The 20,097-nt window shown below is 40.3% G+C and overlaps 1 protein-coding gene across 1 annotated transcript in view; it reads left to right on the forward strand.

Moving 5' to 3' along the window:
- The window catches only part of mrps5 (mitochondrial ribosomal protein S5), a 102,923-nt gene extending 92,913 nt beyond the window's left edge, over nucleotides 1–10,010 (forward strand). Inside the window, exons 7-11 of the mRNA XM_052024785.1 lie at nucleotides 2,485–2,531; nucleotides 4,515–4,572; nucleotides 5,951–6,013; nucleotides 7,435–7,571; nucleotides 9,501–10,010. Of these exons, the coding sequence (XP_051880745.1) occupies nucleotides 2,485–2,531; nucleotides 4,515–4,572; nucleotides 5,951–6,013; nucleotides 7,435–7,571; nucleotides 9,501–9,725 (530 nt within the window). The 3' untranslated portion in view covers nucleotides 9,726–10,010. The remainder of the gene's footprint in view (nucleotides 1–2,484; nucleotides 2,532–4,514; nucleotides 4,573–5,950; nucleotides 6,014–7,434; nucleotides 7,572–9,500) is intronic.
- Nucleotides 10,011–20,097: the final 10,087 nt, after the last annotated feature.

Consider the following 20,097-nt stretch of genomic DNA (forward strand, 5'->3'; position numbering starts at 1 on the left):
ATGATAATATTTGCCTTCTGTTCACGGTGATAGGTCATACCTATCCACTGCACCCTTATTCCCTTGCATATAAGTGGCAGTCAATGCGATGAAGCAACCGCATTTCCCTTAATTAATATCCGGTTGCAAGCAGTAGGATAAAGTGCCTCCGTCAAAAGGCCACAGCTTTGGACTACTCAATACAGATAAGAAGTTACATAAAGGCCACAAGTGGGGCTTGCTAAGCAATATTACTTAAATATTTGCACATTCTTTCCTAAAAACAATCCTTGGAAGTTTTTCCTATTTTTTTTTCACTTTTCCGTTTTTAAGAACTTGTAAAGGGTTTTTGGTATTCCTTGAATCTGGTAACACCATGGGTTATGGGAATCCATGGAATTTCTCTGGGATTCCTCCCTTCCCTCTACTTGGGAAATTGTGAAGGAAACTGTCATGACTGGTCAAAATAAATAGTTGGATGCATATAACCCACCAAGGTGAGACACAAGGGAAGTGTTATTAATTAAAGAAAAGCTAATTAGGGGACACATGAGGAGTACATGAACATCTTTCCTGCCAAAGTGAAGAATTTATATTTTTCACATTATACTCTATTTGCCAGATCTTTGTCCATTCACTTAATCCATCTGTATCCCTCCATATCCTCTTGTCTTCTTCACAACATATACATGTCATCAGTAAATTTGCCAAGTAATACCCCATCTCATGATTTCCTTAATGTCTAAAAATCTGATCTTTTTATTGAATATACTCAGTAACTGAACCTCCACAGCTCTCGTTAAGGTTTTACTACCCTTTAAGTGAAGAAATTTTTTCTGGCCATTTTCTTGAATGGCCAACCCCTTATTTTGAGACTCTGGTTCCTAGTTCTAGTCACCTCATCTAGGGGAAACATCAACTCCACATCTACTCTCTTAAGACCCTTAAGAATTTTGTATGGTTCAATGGGATTATCTCTCAGTCTTCTAAACTCTACAAACCCCATCTGGTTAATTTCTCCTCGTACAACAAACTCGCCGTTCCATGAATCATTCTGGTGAATCTTCACTGCATTCTCCCTATCAAGGTGTGCCCTTGGGGTAGGGAGACCAGACCTGTTAATAACATTCCAGATACTGTCTTTCCAGCCCCTTGTATGATTGGTGCTTTACTCTTGTACTCAAATTCTCCAGCAATAAAGGGCATCATATTATTTGCAATCCTAATTACTTACTGTACTTGCATGTTAACATAGGAACACAGAAAATAAGATTGGGAGTATGCCATTTGCTATTTCAAGCCCGCTGTACAACACAATCATGGCTGATCATCTATTCCAATACCACATACCAGATCTCTTCCCACTAGAAATTCCCTACCCCATCTCCAGCCCGTCCACTGAAGTTTCCCAGCTGATTGATCGGTTCTTTTTGCGGAAAGTGACCTTTGATTGTCTTCCCGTTCAAACTGTTTCAGATTCTTCGCCATTTTCTGAAGGGTGTCTGTTTTATTTTACACCCTGCAAAGTGGCCTTTGGCTATTGCTTTGGCATTTGGTAGAATTAATTTCCATTGCCTCAGGGTGGTGGTCTTCTTTTCCCAATCCTTGGTCAACTTTTCACCCATCTTGTGGGTAGTTTAGATTCTTGTATGAAATTTTGATGATTTGTGTGCAAGGTCACATTATGGGTAGTAAAGTTGTAAAAGCAAACTGCTGGAGGAACTCAGTGAGATGGGTAGCATCTGTGGAGAGAAAGGAATGGTCAACATTTCGGGTCAAGACCCTGCATCACCTCTCGATCCATTTTCACATTATGGGTAGTGAAGTTGTAAAAAGAAAGGAAGTTTTATAAAAATATGAAGTTATATAAAAAAAAACAACAGCAATGACTGTTGAAGCCATCACTAAAAATTAGGATTGCCGATCCTCTATATTCCTGGAGTCTCTAGGTATTGAAGATTAATCTCCTGTGAGCAATGCTTAAGAAAAGTCCTAGGGGCATTTGGAAGCATAACTTTTTTCTGAATATTTTGAATACATAGAATAGTACAGCACAGGACAGGCCCTTCGGCCCACGATGTTGTGCTGAACTAATTAAACCGATAACTAATAAATCTAATATATGTTAAATCTAATATATTGAAGCTGGAGAGAAACACTTTAATTTACTGCTGAGATTCATCTAATTGTGTGATGAAGAGAATTTTAATCTTTTCCATTTAGGGTGGCAAGATAGGGCATCATTAGGATGGACTTGGTGGGTAGCCATTGGCTGCAGAGAGGAGTTAGGGCAGTTGGGGAAGAAAATCACCTGAAGAACACTCCACAAATGCATAAAACCAGAGTTGGCAATCTTGCTCTATTTGAACAATAAGCAATTAAATACAATGATTGGCCTTTTGACATGTTTTCATTCTTAATTGAAAACTGCTTTCTCACCTCATTATCTCTAGGTCCTAATGAGTCAGTTAAACTAATCTGCTGATATTGATGTTTCTTTTTCAGGTTTTGCATTAGGCAAAGCACCTGACAGAACAACAGCACTCCGAAAGGTAGGTCGTTATCATTATAATTTTAATGGGATGGTTTGGGTCAGGAATTCACAAGTGTGTATTTTTGAATATGGATGTGAAAAGGGGAAATGCACATGTAGTGACACAAGAGACTGAAGACACTGGAATCCGGAGCAAGAACAAACTGCTGGAAGAACTCAACAGGTCAGATAGCATCTGTGGAAGCAAAGGAATGGTCGACATTTTGGATCGAGACCTGATGCAGGGTCTTGACCCAAAATGTTGACCATTCCTTTCTCTCCACAGATGCTACCCGTCCCACTGAGTTCCTCCAGCAGTTTGCTTTTTACTGCAAGTACAGTTTAGGAGAAGAAGGAAAATAAAGTTTAAATACTCCATATAATTGCACATCTTTCTTCCCTTTCCAGTGAAAACTTTACTGTTTTGTTACCAGACATGCTCTCTTAGCCTGGTAAAAGCAGTGAGTATTGATGCCAGGGAAGAATGAAGGCATGTGGCTCAAGTGCAAACTCCACTACTACATGAGGATGGTGGTGGTTGTGAACATGGCTTGAAGAGTCAAAACTAAAGTATAATAAGGTGTCTTTTGCTCCAATGTGCCTGCACACTATTTATTTGGTCCTATTCCCCTTCTCCTGTAGCCCTGTAAATTCTTCTACAAATCATTATCACATTTCCTTTAAAAAGTTGCAATTGAATCTGCTCCTACCAACATGAATGATCACAATAGCCTGCTGTATATTTAAGAATGATGCTTGTTTTTGCTCTTTTACATTGGAGCATTTATAACAGTAGAAGTGTTCAAATGCGGGTTCAATTGTAACATTTAAGAGAGGTGTGGATAGGTACATGGATGGGAGGGGTTTGGAGGGATATGGTCTGAGTGCAGGTAGATGGGACTAGGCAGAAGATCAGGTCGGCATGGACTAGATGGGCTGAAGGGCCTGTTTCTTTGCTGTAGTACTCTATGACTCTGACTCTTAACTCTTGCCTACTGCAAAAGTTCAGGAAGACGGTGCTCTGCTTTCTCAGGGACATTTAGAGATGCTAACCTTGCCAGTGACAGTTACATTCTGAACGACTTTTTACAGTAACACTTTCCATTAATTTACAATAGTATTTATGTATATTTTTTTACCTTATTAATTTCCTCTGAATTCGTATTTGTAATAATATTGAACAAACCTTAATCAAACTGCAGCAGGTTAATTCTTGCATACTATGTTACATTTGTTTATTCCTGTTTTGTTAGTTGGTGCCCAAATATAGGTCTAGAAAGTAGTAATATATTTGTTTCCAATCCAGAATAAACCATGGAACAGTTGCAAGGGGTGCTCAGAGGTTTGGCTAGGCTGTTAATCCTTTATGATACTCTATCTTTGCAGGAAAATGCCATCAAAACAGCATTAAGTCTCCTTCAGCCACTGCTGGGAGCTATGCCCCCAAGGGTTTTGTGCACTGTGAATGAAAATAAAAAAGACTTCAGATTATGGAAATCTGAAATAAAAACAAAATGCTCAAAACACTTAGCATCTGTGGAAAGAGAACCAGAGGTTCTCATTTCAGAATTGCTGTGATGAAGGGTCCCAGACGTAAACACTAACAGTTTCTCTTTCCACAGATGCTACCTAACCTGCTGGTCGTTTTTGTCTTTGTGGACGTGTGACTGTACTTTAGGTTCCTCCACAAATGCCATGATCACAGCTCTGCAGTCAATTCAGATGAGAATGGCAGGGTGATTTGGTTTCCATTAATTATCCCAATTTAGATTACTGCTATGCATCTCTTCCCCTTGTACTGGCTGCTCCAAGAATAGGCAAACAATAATAGATGTTGATTGCTCAGCAGTAGTAGAACTCATTACTACTGGAATTGAATTGGGCTGCTTTAAATCACAAGCTACGTAATTTGCTTCAGTAATAAACATAGTAAGTTTTATTCTTGACCAGCTGTTTTACTAAACCTTTCAATTCTACTTACAATAGCTTGTTTTGTTTATAGGCAAAGAACAGAGCCATCCACTACTTGTACTTCATAGAGCGGTACAACGATCACACCAGTAAGTATCCATTGTTCTTCATTCCATACTCTGCTCTAGGAGTAGAGCACTGACGTTATATCCTGAATAACCATATGTCTAGTCGACATACAAGAATGTCATGACAACATGATAGATAGATGGATGGTCTGCCATCTCAGCATTCAAAATAATTGCAATTATTTGCAGTAATACATTGAACCAGTGTGCTTTTTCTATAGTTAGCTAAACAAATACCTTAAAACCAGCATATGCTATCACACAAATAAAAGCAGGAGCATTGTTCTCACTGCGTGAAAATGTCCATAGTGCTACGTTACTCTGAGCAATTTCAGAACTTAGTAGGACCAACATAATCCAATGAAAAAAGCAGGAAATTGATTACTATACAGGAGGGAACCCATAGAACTTGAATCATTCTGCCTGTTCCATTGTTTTTTCCTGGGCTTTTTCCTTTTCATGTCTAAACTTGACAGTATATGCAAAGTTTCTGCAAATATATCTTTGTCGAGATTTGCCTATTGAGATGAAGATCCTGATGCTTTAAAAAACACTAAAATTAATAGCATAATAAACGGAGAATAAATATGAACTGGCCAAGACTGGCTGGTTTTCAAGCCCATCACAATACAACTGAGCCTCATGTCTCCTAGCAAACTTCCACTATTTTTATCCATGTAATTACATAGTCAAAGAAAAAGCCTGTGACAGTTTAGAAGGAAAGATTGAGAAAATTCTAACAAATGTTTTATAAAGGTATCCTGTAACCTCCCTGCTCTTGTTTTCTTTGCCCCAGCTGATGAAGACAAGCATCCTGTATACCTTCTTCACCACTCTGTCTTTCTGTGCTGCCATCTTTCACAGATCCTTGGATTTGTACCGAGGTCCTTCTGTTCAATATTCACTGAGACCTTATTAGCTTTATTAGTCCTCCCAACGAACTTCACCTCAGGATTAAATTCCATCTGCCACTGCTGTGTCAATTTTACTAATTCATCAATATAATTCCGTAGCCTAAGACTACCCTACTATCAACAACGCCACCAATTTTCATGCATACTTACCAATCACACCTCCAACAATCACATCCAAATCATTAATGTATAAACAGACAGTAAGGGTCCCTGCACTAATTTCTGTGGCACACCACTGATCCCAGACTTCCAATCACAAAAAATCCTCCACCATCGCCCTTTCTCGGTCCTGAACCAATAAGCTTGCTTCTTGCTTTACAGATGTTGATAAGCTGACAATGGGGTTTCAGAATTTTCTGTTATGATTTCAAATTCCTGTCAGATGCCATTTAATCATAATTGCAATTTATATTTCAGTAATGTTAGAAAAATGAGTAGTAAAATATATAGCATTACCAATCAAAATGTATTTTGTCTCAATGCAGTTTATCATGATATAACATCGAAATTTAAACGAACAACTATAAAAATGAAGAAGCAGAACTACGGTAAGCAAATGTATAAAAGCTGATGTATGTAATTAGATACTTGACACTAATTGATAAATCCCGATCACATGGGAGGGGAAAATCATTACAACATTGGGAGGCACAGTGGCTCAGCTAGTGGAGCTGCTGCCTCAATCCCATCTTCCAGTGCTGTCTGTGTGGAGTTTGCAGATTCTCCCTGTGACTGCATGGGTTTCCTCCCTCTCATGTCCCAAAGACATGCAAGTTTCCACTGTAAGTTGACCGTAATGTGTAGGTGAGTGGTAGAATATGGGGGGAGTTGATGGGAATATGGGGAGAATAAAATGAATTAGGGTAGGATTAGTGTAAATGCATGCTTGATGGTCAGCACAGAGTCAGTGAGCCGAAGGTTCTTTTTCCGTGTTGTATCTTTCTATTACTTCATAACACTTCAGTAAACAGGGTCTTGACGCAGTTAATCATGAGTGAGGTCATTTTCTGGTCAATGGGAAAGTATTGTTTAAGCGTTCACATGTTGCTGGTAATTTCCTTTACAAATTATTATGCCATAAGGAGAACTGGAAGATATTCTGCAAATTTATGTGTGATCTCATTTATTTTGTCTATTTACTGACATAATTTAAAGCTATTTTGTACAGCCGCTTATCTGCCTTTCAAAACTACTGTCACCAATTACTATGCTCCAAGTATTCTCCTTTCTACTGTCCTCTCAAATTCTATACCATCTTCCATTTTTCCCAAAGCCACCAACTCCATAGTCTCTATTCTGTGTTTGAATATCCACTGACTGCTTTCCACCCAGCCTTCAACCCCACACAATCATAGTTAAAGGAAACTGCACCATAGTGGTTATATGACTGACTTGGTCATCCTGAGGCCCCAACCAGTGATTGGGAATTGTGAGTTCAAATCCTATCGTAGTGGCTGTGGAATTGAAATTCGATTAATTAAATAAATCTTGAATTAAAAGCCCAAGTACCAGTGACCATGAAATTTAATTTTCTGAATGGTTTAATTATACCAGTTAAATAACAGGCAACATTCTTTGAATTGTGGTTCAGTAATATGTGTTAATATTAATATGGTGTGTTTGAGATACATCAGTATTTCATTAAATGGTGTTAGTTATTTTTTAAGATCAATATGTAACGAGGCCTTGCTGAAAGTTTACAGACATTTAATATCTACTTAAAACCTTTGAATCCAACAGATCAGTAATTTAATCTTGTTGTCATAGTCATAGAGTTATACAGCACGGAAACAGGCCCTTCGGCCCAACTTGTCCATGCTGACCAATATGTCTATCTGAGATAGTCCCAATTGCCTGCATTTGGCCCATATCCCTCTCAACCTTTCCTATCCATCTCATGTTGCCTTGGGTGTTGTTTCAGTAGTTTTAATCCATATATGTACTGTTTCAAATATATTTTTTACCTCAGGGTATGGACTACATTGTCATCGAGCTATCATTACAATATGCAAATTAATTGGAATCAAGGACATGTATGCCAAGGTTACTGGATCAACAAATCTATTGAATATTACTAGATCCCTTTTCCAAGGATTATCAAAGCAGGTAAAAGCCATTTTAAAAGCCAAGTCTTTTCTCATTGGTTGAATACTATATCTTAGATGTGTGAATAACTTTAATCAAGCTTCAGATTTCTATTGATGTAAGCATGTATTACATCAGTCTGAATTTCACATTTAAAATATATTTATTTTTGTAGTTCTCTGGAACTCATTTGGTAAAGTCAACTTTCAACTATGTCAGAGGAACCTTTTCCTGAACTAGCTAATCCCAGTTGCAGCATTGAATGGTGTTAAATCTTAATAGTAGGGATGTAATAATAGACATCACTAGACCTGGACTGGGGAAAGCGAAGTTAGCCTGGCTCCTGCTTCTGACTTCTCCTGTACTTCAAAAGACACATGCGGATCTTGGGCAAGAAAAGTTCACACTTGGTTTTGACGTCCCTGCTGCCGTCCCCAGTATTTGAATCCTCTGCTAACCAATTACTTCTTGTGCTTACACGAGGAGCGGCAGCTTGGGAGGATGCCAGTGTGATTGTTGTCTGTAGACCCTACCACAGAAAACAAAAGAAGTATGTGGGAAAAAAATAAACAAGATTTTCTTTCTTAAAATAAAGCATGTACTGTAACCTTTGGCTTTGTGCATCTTTGCAGGTGAGAGCTGATCTGATGTTAGGCCTGAGCTGATACCTCTTTACAGCTGGCATCATGCTGCGGAAGAGGAGGGTTGTAGGTAAAAAGAAAGTCAGGCTGGCATTTCACATGAAAGCAGATAAAGCATAGAGAATTCACAATCCTCCGTCATGAGAGGATTTTGTAGAGATCTTCTTCCTTGTGCCCCTGGGTAAAATCGTTTCAAAATAGTTTCAGACACTTGATGGACGTGTTGATAAATGATCCTTGGAGAGTTGCTTCATCTCTTGGCCTTTCATCTTTAATCTTTAGTCCAGATGAAGGGTCTTGACGTGAAACATCGACTGTCCATTTCTCCCCACAGATGCTGCCTGACCCGCTGAGTTCCTCCAGCAGTTTGTTTTTTTTGCTCCATATTCTAGTGTCTGAAGTCTCTTGTGTGTCCACTTTAATCCCATATTGTATTTATCCTTACAATATAGAAGGAGCCTATTTGGCCATCAAGTCTTTGTCGCTTACGTAGTAATACCATTCCCTCACTAGTTTTCCCTGTAACCTGTTCTCTCCACCTCCCCATCAGTTCTGCAACTCACCTACACACTAGGGGCGACACACCAATTCGCACATCTTTGGGACATGGGAGGAAACCAGACCACCCAGAGGAAACCCACGCAGTCACAGGGAGAACTCCACACAGACAGGATTGAACCCAAGTCATTGCAGCTGTGAGGCAGCAGCACTTCTGGACCTTTTAACACTTGAAATGAATGAGCAAATTATTTTATCTTGTTGCCACTAATTGTAAATTTGTACCAGAGTAGTCACTATTCTTTATTCCCCATCTCTGAGCTAAAGAAATTGCAATAAAACTGTTAGCGTTAAATATTGGCTGTAGATTTGGTAATTAGTGTATTATAGTCACATACACTGAGATACAGTGAAAAGTTGTTGTTTGCGTGCCATCCAGACATTTCCTTCCTAACATAAGTACGTCGAGGTAGTACAAAGGTAAAAGCAATAACAGAGTGCAGTATATAGTGTTACAGTTACAGAGAAGGTATAGTGCAGGTAGACATATAAAGTGCTAGGCCCTTGTCGAGGTAGATTGAGAGATCAAGAGTGCATCTTTTTCATTCAAGAGTCTTATAACAGTGGGATAGAAGCCGTCCTTGAGCCTGGTGGTATGTGTTCTCAAGCTTATTTATCTTCTGCCTGATGGAAGGGGGGAGAAGAGAGAATGACTGGGATGGGAGGGGCTTTTGAATATGTTGGCTGCTTTCCTGAGATGTGATAGGTTGTATGATCATGCTGATTATATTTCCTCCCTTCAATCCAATAGGAGACTCACAATGACTTGGCTGACAGGAAGGGGTTGCATGTAGTGGAGTTTCGCAGCGAATGTGGGCCTTTACCCATAATTGTGGCCTCCCCACGTGGCGCGGTCCGGAATGTGCCAGAACCCGAAGATGAAATTCCCGACATCAAGTTGGATTGGGGTGAAGTGAAAGCAGCGCAGGGCATGAAACGGTCCATCTGGGCAAACGTCAAGCGTACAATATGGTGACCATCTGGTATTTGACAAGAAGGTGTTGTTGAAGCAATCTTGCTTACCAAATATGCAAAGAAAACTGCAGGTCCTAGCTGGAACACAGAAGCTTTCTGCAGTGCTTGCAGCAACATAACATTGCATCCTCTCTCCTGATTGTAGTTTATGTGAAAAAAAATTATCAGTTAACTTAACTTACCAATTTTGTTGTGATTTCTTTACAAGGGGGAGTGGAGCACCATAGACTATGGTGCATATAATGTTGTCCATCGCCTTAACGCAAATAAAATACCTTTTATTTAATTTCATAGAATCCTGCATTATTCATTCTGTCCAATTTTGTAGAATTTAGTAATAACACAAAATTAATTTTGTGTATCTGACAGAGAAGTTAAGCATTTGCACACTCCATACGTCATCGAAATTATATTTCACTGCATCCACCACTGAAGAAAAAGTTTGAGGGAGAAACCTAAATCCACATCATGTTTTAATTCATAACGAATGTTGGTTCTGGGAGAAAGTAGCAGAGAGATGTTGCCTTTAGATATGAGATAGAACAGAGTGTGGCTTAGAGCATTCTGTTTAAGTATCTGGACTGTTTATCCGAGGACATGAGTTTTAATCCCACCACGGCAGCTGAGAATTTTAATAAATGATACAAGTCCCACAATTAGTAAAACAAAACTACTGATCGTTGTTAAAACCCCACATGGTTCATTGATGTCCTCTATCCCCACCAATGTGACTGACTTTTAATGCCCCTGAAATTACCAAGCACGCTAATTCAAGAGGCAGTTAAAGATGGACATTAAGTGTTGGCCCTGTCCATGTCACCCGTATCCCATGAACAAAATAACGATGCGACAGTGCCTCTTATCTGCCTATTGCTGACTAATAATGTCACATTCTATTTTAAGAGCACTTGCGTGCTGGTCTGCAGAGATTCATTATAAATGGCTTATAATTGCCCTGTTCTGGAGCCACCAATGTACTTTATTTATGTTTTATAAATTTTATGCAGTGTGTGCGTTCTTCGTGGAATCTAAAATTCCTGACAGTGTTTCCAATATCAACACCATTAAGTAAACATTAAGATGATTGATGTGCTTTGACTAGTAAGTGGGTGAATGGAAGGTTACCCAGTTTTAAATGGAGTGTTGTGACTGTTTTAATTAAAGTGCTAAAGAAATGCATTGGTATATAGTGTTTGCTAAAATAACTAACTAGTTTGTGTTTGAAGGTATAGTTAAAAGTACCATAAAGTTAAGGACTAAAGCTTCTCAGTATCATAATGGAATTAATAATCTATGACTTCCATGTAACCATAGAATCAAAGAAGGAGGACAATCAGCCCACTCTTCTGTCTATAAGGATTATCTAATTAGTCCCACTCCCCTTCAGACATGAAATGTTTTCTTTTCTAAGCCTACATCTAATTCCCTTTAGAGAATTAATATTGAATCTGCATCCTCCTCTATTTCAGATCATCATAATTCTAAAACAGCTTCTTCCCATTCGCCATCAGATTTCTGAGCGTTCTGTGAACCAATGAACACTACCTCATTATTATTCCTTTTTTTTTGCACTATTTACTTACTTTTGTAATCGATAGTAATTTTATGTCTTTGCAGTGTACTGCTGCCACAAAAGAACAAATTTCATGACATGTAAGTCAGTGATAATAATTCTGATTCTAATACAGATTTTTAAAAGAGGTTCTCTTCATTTACCTTTGTTCTTTTCCTAGATAGCTTAACGCTGTGTTCTTTGTTTACCAGTCCTCTTGCCAGAAACCAGGATGGTTGTCTGACACCTCTGAAATCAAGCTTTCTAGTTCCTACCCATTAGAAAGTGTAGGCAGTTTACATAAGTAAACTCAAATTGCAGCGTTCTATAATGCAATATAGTGCATAATACATTCCAGGAAATATGATCTGAAACTCAAGCCATTTTGCAATTATGATGCAACCAGATAACACAAGCTACTTAGTCATTTAGAAAAAGTTGTTTCACATTTTGGGTACCAGACTTTGGCTAAGTTGAGCAGTTCTGCTGTGCAATCTGCAGAGCAGAAGGAATTGACATACATTGCAAAATATTACAACTTGCTTGTAGTGAAAGCTCTCCACATTAATTTTCAGTTCTTTCTAGACATGCAGTGGAACGAGCTCCAGAGATAAATGGATAGCAGGCATCCAATTTCTGGAGTATTTCCTACCAGCCTCTGCAGTAAAGCAATCTCTTTGAAACAAAAAGTCCACATTCAAATACAGATTGAAGTGGAATTTTCCAGAAGTTATGCAATTCATTTCAAATTCCCTAAACTGATTCTCAGCCAGGCCATTTTTCAGGAGAATGGAGCAGCCATCTAAAATAGACTTCGGGTACATTTCTTCCTGATTTTCACAAAATGCAGCTAAAGATTAAATGGCAGTGCAGATTAAATGAACATTTTCAAATGTATAGAAAAGATTTGTGCTCATGTAGCACTATTCATGACCTCTTAATGTGCCAAAGACTGTTAAAGTTAACGGTGTAGCCATTAGTTGAAGGTTTTCAAAACTCCAGGAAGATACCAGCAGATCAGAAAACTGCAGATATGACTCCATTGTTCAAGAATGGAGGAAGACAGAGCAGGTAACTGTAGGCCTGTTAATTTAATATCTGTTGTTGGCTGGAGTCCTTAATCAAAGAAAACTAGCTCATCATTTGGTGAAGTTGAATGTAATCAAACCAAGTCAATGTGGTTTTATGAAAGGCAAATCACATTCAACAAATGTGCCACAGGGTTCTTCAAGGATCTGACAAGCAGAGTTGATAGTAAGGAACCTGTAGATATGTATTTGGATTTCTAGAAGAAATTTGACAAGAAGCAACATAAAAGGCTGATGCACAGGATAAGACCTCATGGTAGTGGGAGAAGGGTGTTAGCATGGATTGAAGATTGGTTATCACAGAAGACAGAAAGTCAGGACTTTCAGATTTATTTCATGAAGGAAAGATGTGACTAGTGGAGTTACACAAGGATAAGTTCTTGACCCTCAATTATTTATGTCTTATATTAATGACTTGGAGGAGAGGATAGAGTGCAAGGTATCTGAGTTTGCAGATGACATGAAAATAGGAGGGCATGCAGTGATGCAGATGTTTGGACAGGATATAGGTGTATTGAGTGAATGGGTGAAAACTTAGCGAATTGAGCTTATTGTGGGAAAGTAAATTGGTTTATTATTGTCACATACACTGAGGTACAGTGAAAAATTTTGTTTTGCATGCCATCCATACAGGCAATTTTATCACATCAGTACGTCAAGGTAGTACAAGAGAAAATCAATAACAGAATGCAGAATAAAGTGTTACAGTTACAGAGAAAGTGCAGTGCAGGCAGACAATATGGTGCAAGGCCATAATGAGGTAGATTGTGAAGACGTCCATTCAATAGTCTTATAACAGCAGGATAAAAGCTGTCCTTGAGCTTGGTGGTACACGCTTTAAGGCTTTTGTATCTTCTGCCCGATGGGAGGGGGGAGAAGAGCAGATGTTGGGGTGGGAGAGGTCTTGCTATACCGAGGCAGCGGGAAGTATAGACAAAGTCCATGGAGTGGAGGCTGGTTCATGTGCTGAGCTGTGTCCACAACCGTCTGCAGTTCCTTGCAGTTTCGGATAGAGCAGTTGCCATACAAAGCCATGAGGCATCCAGATGGGATGCTTTCTGTGGTGCATCTTTAAAAATTGGTGAGGGTCAACAGGGATATGCTGAATTTCTTTAGCCTCCTGAGGAAGTAGAGCCACTGGTGCACTTTCTTGGTCATGGCGTCTACGTGGTTGGACCAGGACAGGCTATTGGTGATGTTTGCACCTAGGAACTTGAAGCTCTCAACCATTTCCACTTCAACACCATTGATGTAAAGAGGAGTGTGTCCACCACCCCGCTTCCTCAATTCAATGACCAGCTCTTTTGTTTTGCAGATATTGAGGGAAAGGTTGTTGTCAGGATGCCATGCCACTAGGTTTTCTATCTCCTTCCTGTACTTATTATTTGAGATTCGAGGCCATGCACTTTGATAACAGGAGTCTAAAGGCAGACTATTATCTAAATGGAGGAAGATTGCAGATGGAACATAGAACAGTACAGGTTAGGAACGGGCCCTTCAGCCCATGATGTATGTGCCGACCATGATGCCAATTTAGATTAATCCCATCTGCCTACATGTGGTCTATATCCTTCCATTCCCTGCCTGTCATGTGCCTGTCTAAATTGATGAGTGAAGTACAGAGCGATCTAGGTGTTCTTGAGCACAAATCTACAGGCAGGTGCAACAAGTGGTTAGGAAGGCAAATGGTATCTTGGCCTTTATTGCAAGAGGGTTGAAGTTTAGAAATAGGGCAGTATTATTACAATTGTACTGGGAGATGGTGATGCCATATCTGGAGTACTGTGCAGAGTGTTGGTTCCCCCTATTTATAAGAGGATATACCAGCTTCGGAGACAGTCCAAAAATGATTACTTAGGCTAATTCCTGGACTGAAAGGATTGACCCTGGGATAAGAGTGGTTCATGAAATTGGATCTGTATTCTTTGGAGTTTAGAAGAATGAGGGGTGATCCTATTGAAGGTAAGATTCTTGGGGGGGGGGGAGGATAACAAGTTGTTTCCACTAGTGGGAGAGCCTTGAACCAACATAGTCACAAGATTAAGGGTTGGTCATTTAAAACTGAGATGTGTGGGGACAACTTGCAGAGGGCGGTAAATCTCTGGAGCAGTCTACTCCAGAGGGTTCTGAATGCAAGGGAATTAGAAGGGAAAGTGGATAAATTTTTGAAATATCAGGGAATCGAGGATTATGTGGAACTTAAAGAGAGGAGAAGGTGAGATTGAACAGTGGGACAGACTTTGGGTTTGAGAGGCTGAGTGGCCTACTCCTGCTCCTATTATGTTCTTAATTACTTTTATTTTGTGGTCACTATTGTAATGTAGGAAATCCATTTCCCAATTTGCACAGCGAGGTTCAACACAGTAATGAAAGAAATGAACAAACCTTCTGCTTTAGGTATTGTATGTTAAATTTGCAAGTAATTGCCTGTCATATTGTGAGTTATTTCCAAACCCAGAGAGCAAACTGCAAACAATATGGATGAGATGATCCATATTGAGATAACATGAAAATGTCAGTACTCATCACACATGACACTGCCCCACAGATATTTGGTGAACAGAATGCTGTGCTCTTAAAGCTGGCGTATCAGACACTTCTTCAAAATACTGGATCTTTCTAATGTAAAATTTGTTCAATGTAGGTGCCTGTGTATTTCACAAAGATTGAGAAGCTTTACCTTGCGGGGATCACCAGAAAAAAAACACTTCAACTTCACAACAAGCCTTTTTTTTTGTTCAGTAGACCTTAGATTTTTAACCTCCCATGACCCCTTTTTGTCCAAGAAAATTGTCTCAAAATGCCTTCCAGTTAATGAGCATTCAGCTTTCCTGCTTTTGTGCAGTTCTGGTTGAAGCAGTTGCGGGTCACTGGAAGCTAGACTTCATCACAGACAAGGATCATCATGATGTTCATTGATGGCTGACTGCTTGACACCTTAATTGTAGGCTGAAGAGCCCCATGGCTGCTTTGCACTTTGCTGGTTGGAAACATTTAGAGATTGCACATAACTCACTGTGCAAAAACCTCTCAATGTAATGTAACTCCATTTGCTTTTGGTTTCAAATTGTATTGCCATTTTATAAAAAGGAAAAAAAAACTTGCATTTAGAGTTATCATTTTCAATCTTCATGATGCCCTAAAGCACTTTACCGCCGGTGCAGTATTTTTGAAGTATAGTCACCATTGCCGGAAGTGCAGAATTTAATTGGCATGGTCCTACAAAGAGTAATGAAATAAATATGCCAGTGTTTTAGATGTTGGTTGGGGATAAATATTAGCCACACATCAGGAAATCTCCCCTGTTCATTTTTTGAATAATACAGTGGGATTGGAGTGTGGTGTTCAGTTCTGATCCCTGCATTATAGGGAGTATGTGAGGGTGTTAGAGTCCAGCAAAGATTTGCAAGAATGCTTGCTGGGACAAGGGACTACTGTTACAAGGATAGGGACTGTTTGAAGAGAAGGCTGAGAGAAAGTTTGATACAGGATATAAAACGAACTTGACCAATGGATTATAGGAATGGGCTGTTCCCTTTTGGTGATGGCCCAACATACAGTATGTTTGAGGAACAGTATTTTATCTTTGGTAGAGGTGTGTTGCAGCCTTCTGGAGTTGATATTGAATTCTACAGGTAACTCGCTTTCTCAGTTTTTAGTACAACTGGCCTGTCTGCCATTGGTAATATTGGCTCAGTTTTCCTTTCTCCATTAGCACCACCTGACCTGCTGTGTATTTCCTACAGCTTTGCAATTCACAATTTTTAAGTTCCTTTTGTTTGCGTCCTCTCTCTCTCTACCTGACCTCATTAACCTATCAACCAGTGACTTCTTCAACAGCCTATCCCCATGGCAACCCTGGCCTCACCCTGCAGATGCTGAAAATCTGAAATAAAACCAGACGGTGCTTGAAAGACTCAACGGGTCAGTCAGCAGCTGTGGTCAAGGTTAAGGACCCTTTGTCAGAACTGGAAAAGAGAGAACCAAGTGGCAGGGACTGAGAGAAGGGTAGATGGAGCAAAGAGAATGTCTTAGTTTTGACGCTGTGAAGCAACAAATACTTGCTGTGATGTGGTTATACTGACTGTCCTGGCAAATCCATAGTTTTAAATGCGGTACACAACTTTAACGTATTTGGGGATGACAAGAATGGCTCATGTTGGTGTGTATTTGGAGGAGCAGTGAGGTCAGGGAAGGGTCGGTGGAAAATATCTTCAATTTACGGTGATAGGAGGCAGAGGGGTATGGGCAATGGTTGTTTTTCTGAATGGAAGTGTAACAAATGGTGTACCGCAGGGATCGTCACTGGGACCTTTTGTTTGTAATATGTACAAATGACTTGGATGAAAATGTAGGTGGGCATCTCCACGCTGGTGACCGTGAATTTTTTATGGGCAGGCACAGTAGTGTAGCAGTTAGCGTAAAGCTATTACAGCACCAGTGACCCGGGTTCGATTCCGGCCACTGTCTGTAGGGAGTTTGTGCATCCTCCCCGTCACTGCATGGGTTTCCTCCGGGTGCTCCGGTTTCCTCCCACATTCCAAAGACGTATGGGTTAGGAAGTTGTGGGCATGCTATATTGGCGCTGGAAGCGTGGTGACACTTGCGGGCTGCCCCCAGAACACTCCACGCAAAAAGATGTATTTCACTGTGTGTTTTGATGTACATGTGACTAATAAAGATATAAAGATAAAGGAAGTTTGCAGTGGGGTCATAGATAGTGAAGAAGGTTGAGGATACAGCGGGACATAGACCTTCCAGAAAGTTGGGCAGAGCAGTGGCAGATGAAACTTAATCCAGACAAGTGCAAGGTAATGCACTTTGGGGAGTCAAATTCTGATAGGACATATGGAGTAAATGGCAGGGACCACTGATGTACAGAGGGACCTTGAGGTGCAAGTCCATAGCTCACTGAAAGTGGTGATACTAGTGGTAAAGAAGAAGGCATTTGGTATGCTTGCCTACAAGGGCCAGGGCATTGAGAATAAGGATTGGGACATCATGCTGCAGCTGTGCAAAACATTGGTTAGACCACAGTTAAGAGTATTGATGTATGATTCTGATTGCCACACTACAGGAAGGATGTGGTAGCAACATAGAGAATGCAGAAATGATTCACCAGGATGGACGACTGTAGTTAAAGGGAGAGACTGGACAGGATGGGTTTATTCTCACTGGAGCCTGTAGAACTTTATAAATTTATGAGGGGCAGAGATAGGATTGATTATCAGAGCCCTTTCCCCAGATCAGGGGAGTCTAGAACTAGAAGGCACAGGTTTAAGGTGAGAGGGGAGAAATTTAAAGGAGATTTGAGGGATAAGTTTTTCACAGAAGGTGGCGGCTGTCTGGAGCAAGCTGCCAGAGGAAGTGGTAGGTGCAGACGGGTAGTTAGATAGGAAAGGCATAGAGGGGTACAAGCCTAATGTGGGTAAATGGGATTCGCATAGATGGGCATCACAGTCGGCTTTGATAAGGTGGGTCAAAAGGATTCTATGATTATGCTGATTAGGAGCAGTGAATTTAATAAACAATACTGGATGTAGAATTTATAATTATTGTACATATAGAATCACAGTCAGAGAGCGATGTAGCAGAGAAAAAGGCCCGTTGGCCCACCGAGTCCCTACTGACCATCAAGCACCCATTTACACTAATCCTACATTAACCCCATTTTTATTCTCCCTACATTTTCATCAACTCCCCCCAGTTTCTACCACTCACCCACACACTAGGGGCAACTTACAGCGGCCAATTAACCTACGTCTTTGGGACGTGGGAGGAAACCGGAGCATCCGGAGGAAACCCATGCGGCCACAGGGAGAACGTGCAAACTCCATACATTCGGCACCCTAGGTCAGGATTGGACCCAGGTCTCTGGCGCTGTGAGGTAGCAGCTCTACTAGCTGTACCACTGTGCTGCTCTTTGCTTGGTGGGGGAAGAAATGCACCATTTTTCTGTCACCATAAATAGCCAGGCAGGATGTGATTTGAACTGATGTAGCTGGGAATGAATGTCAGATATTCTTGAAGCAAATTGGAATGCAGAAGGTGAAGGAGCAAGGTAAAGATCTCACAGCTGATAGCACGGCCCATGTCCTTGTGAAGTGAATTGAAGTAATATTGGAAATCTGAAATACACCAAACTTAACTTCCTATTGTTGTCCAATGACTGATATTGAGGAAACGAACAGGATGTGGTTTGAGATAAAATGATAGGGTGAATTAGAGATTTTTAACTGTGCATTAAATGTACATAATACCATGCACATGTTTTAATTTACGAAATAAAAGATACAGTGAAAATCTAATTTATAGTGGATACTTGAGGAGAAGCTACGACAAAGTATTTAAAAAAATCAAATTATGGATTTCTTATCAGGAAAGTATCCCTCCGGAACTAAATTGGAAGGCTCAGTGGTTGACATTGCAGAGAGAAATTCAGATAATTGATGCTTATTCACCCAGCAAATGTGGAAAATTGGGAGCTGAAGTGAAAATGATTGAAATGTGTATCTACGACTAGCACCAAGTCATATTCAACTCCTTCACTAAAACATACAAGAGAAAGGGTGTAACACTTAACATTTACAAAGGTCCTCTATCAACTCTGCCCTCGGATAATAACTCTACAGCCAGACCCTGAAAATGTGCACCACTTCCCATATCTCGGGTGCTAGTTCTCAATGAAGGCGGATATTGATGATGAAACTCACCGTCACCTCTGGTGAACCAGCATAGCCTCTGAATATTTGAAGATTAAGATCTTGAACCCATCACTAAGCTCATGGTCACCTGTGCAGCAGTGATCCCTGTTCTCCTGTACACTTCAGATACATGCACTAACTACAATGGTCTCCACAGTGGGGTCCTCAAAGCATGGATTCACCACCAATTGCTATCACTGCAAAATTCTACAAGTTCACTGGCAGGATAAGCAAAAGAATGTCAAGGCCAATATCCCCAGCACTGATGCTCTGTAAAGCTGTTACTTGTCCTGTGTGTTGACTCCCAGAACAGAGGAGACATATTACAGGCAGCAGGTGCAAAACACTGAAGTGGAAGAAGTGCAAGCAAACTGCTGCTTCACCTTGAACCAAGGGCCATGGGTAATGGCCCAGAAAGCGTAGTTGAGGCTTTATATCCAATCAGCCATGATCTTATTGGATGATGGAGCAGGCCTAAGGATCCAAATGCCTATCCTGCTCCTATTCCTTATTTCCTAATGCATGGATGTGAGTCAGAGAGACAGTGTTATGGACCCTGCTGCACACTGTGTTGGGCTGCACACTGTGACGGGGTCCACCTCCGTACCTTTGTGCCAGCAGCTCTAGATCCACAGAGGAACCGGAAGGAAAATCATGGACTGTGCAACTCACAGTGTGTCGCTGAGTTTCTTTTTATACTTTAGTTTCATTTGGAATTGAATTACACAGCACACAAAATGTGGTGTTCTGCAATCCAATTTTTCAGCAAGCATTTATAAAGGTATTTATAAAGATGCTGGAAAACAACATGTCACTGCACTTTATCAAGAATCATGTGGTTAATCGCAAGTGGTGCATTAATCAGATACAACTGCCAACTGTTCACTTTCATTTGCATGTTCTAAAATTTATTGTCCCCAAATTTATGTAGAGTTTTGCTCATCCAGCATTGAGCCACTCCCACAATAGCTACAAATAACTTCCGATGTAACTTCAAACCAAGCTCGCTATCATTCTTCACCTCCCCTG

This window comes from Pristis pectinata, chromosome 10 (genome assembly GCF_009764475.1).
Source record: "Pristis pectinata isolate sPriPec2 chromosome 10, sPriPec2.1.pri, whole genome shotgun sequence".
Classification (NCBI taxonomy): Eukaryota; Metazoa; Chordata; class Chondrichthyes; order Rhinopristiformes; family Pristidae; genus Pristis; species Pristis pectinata.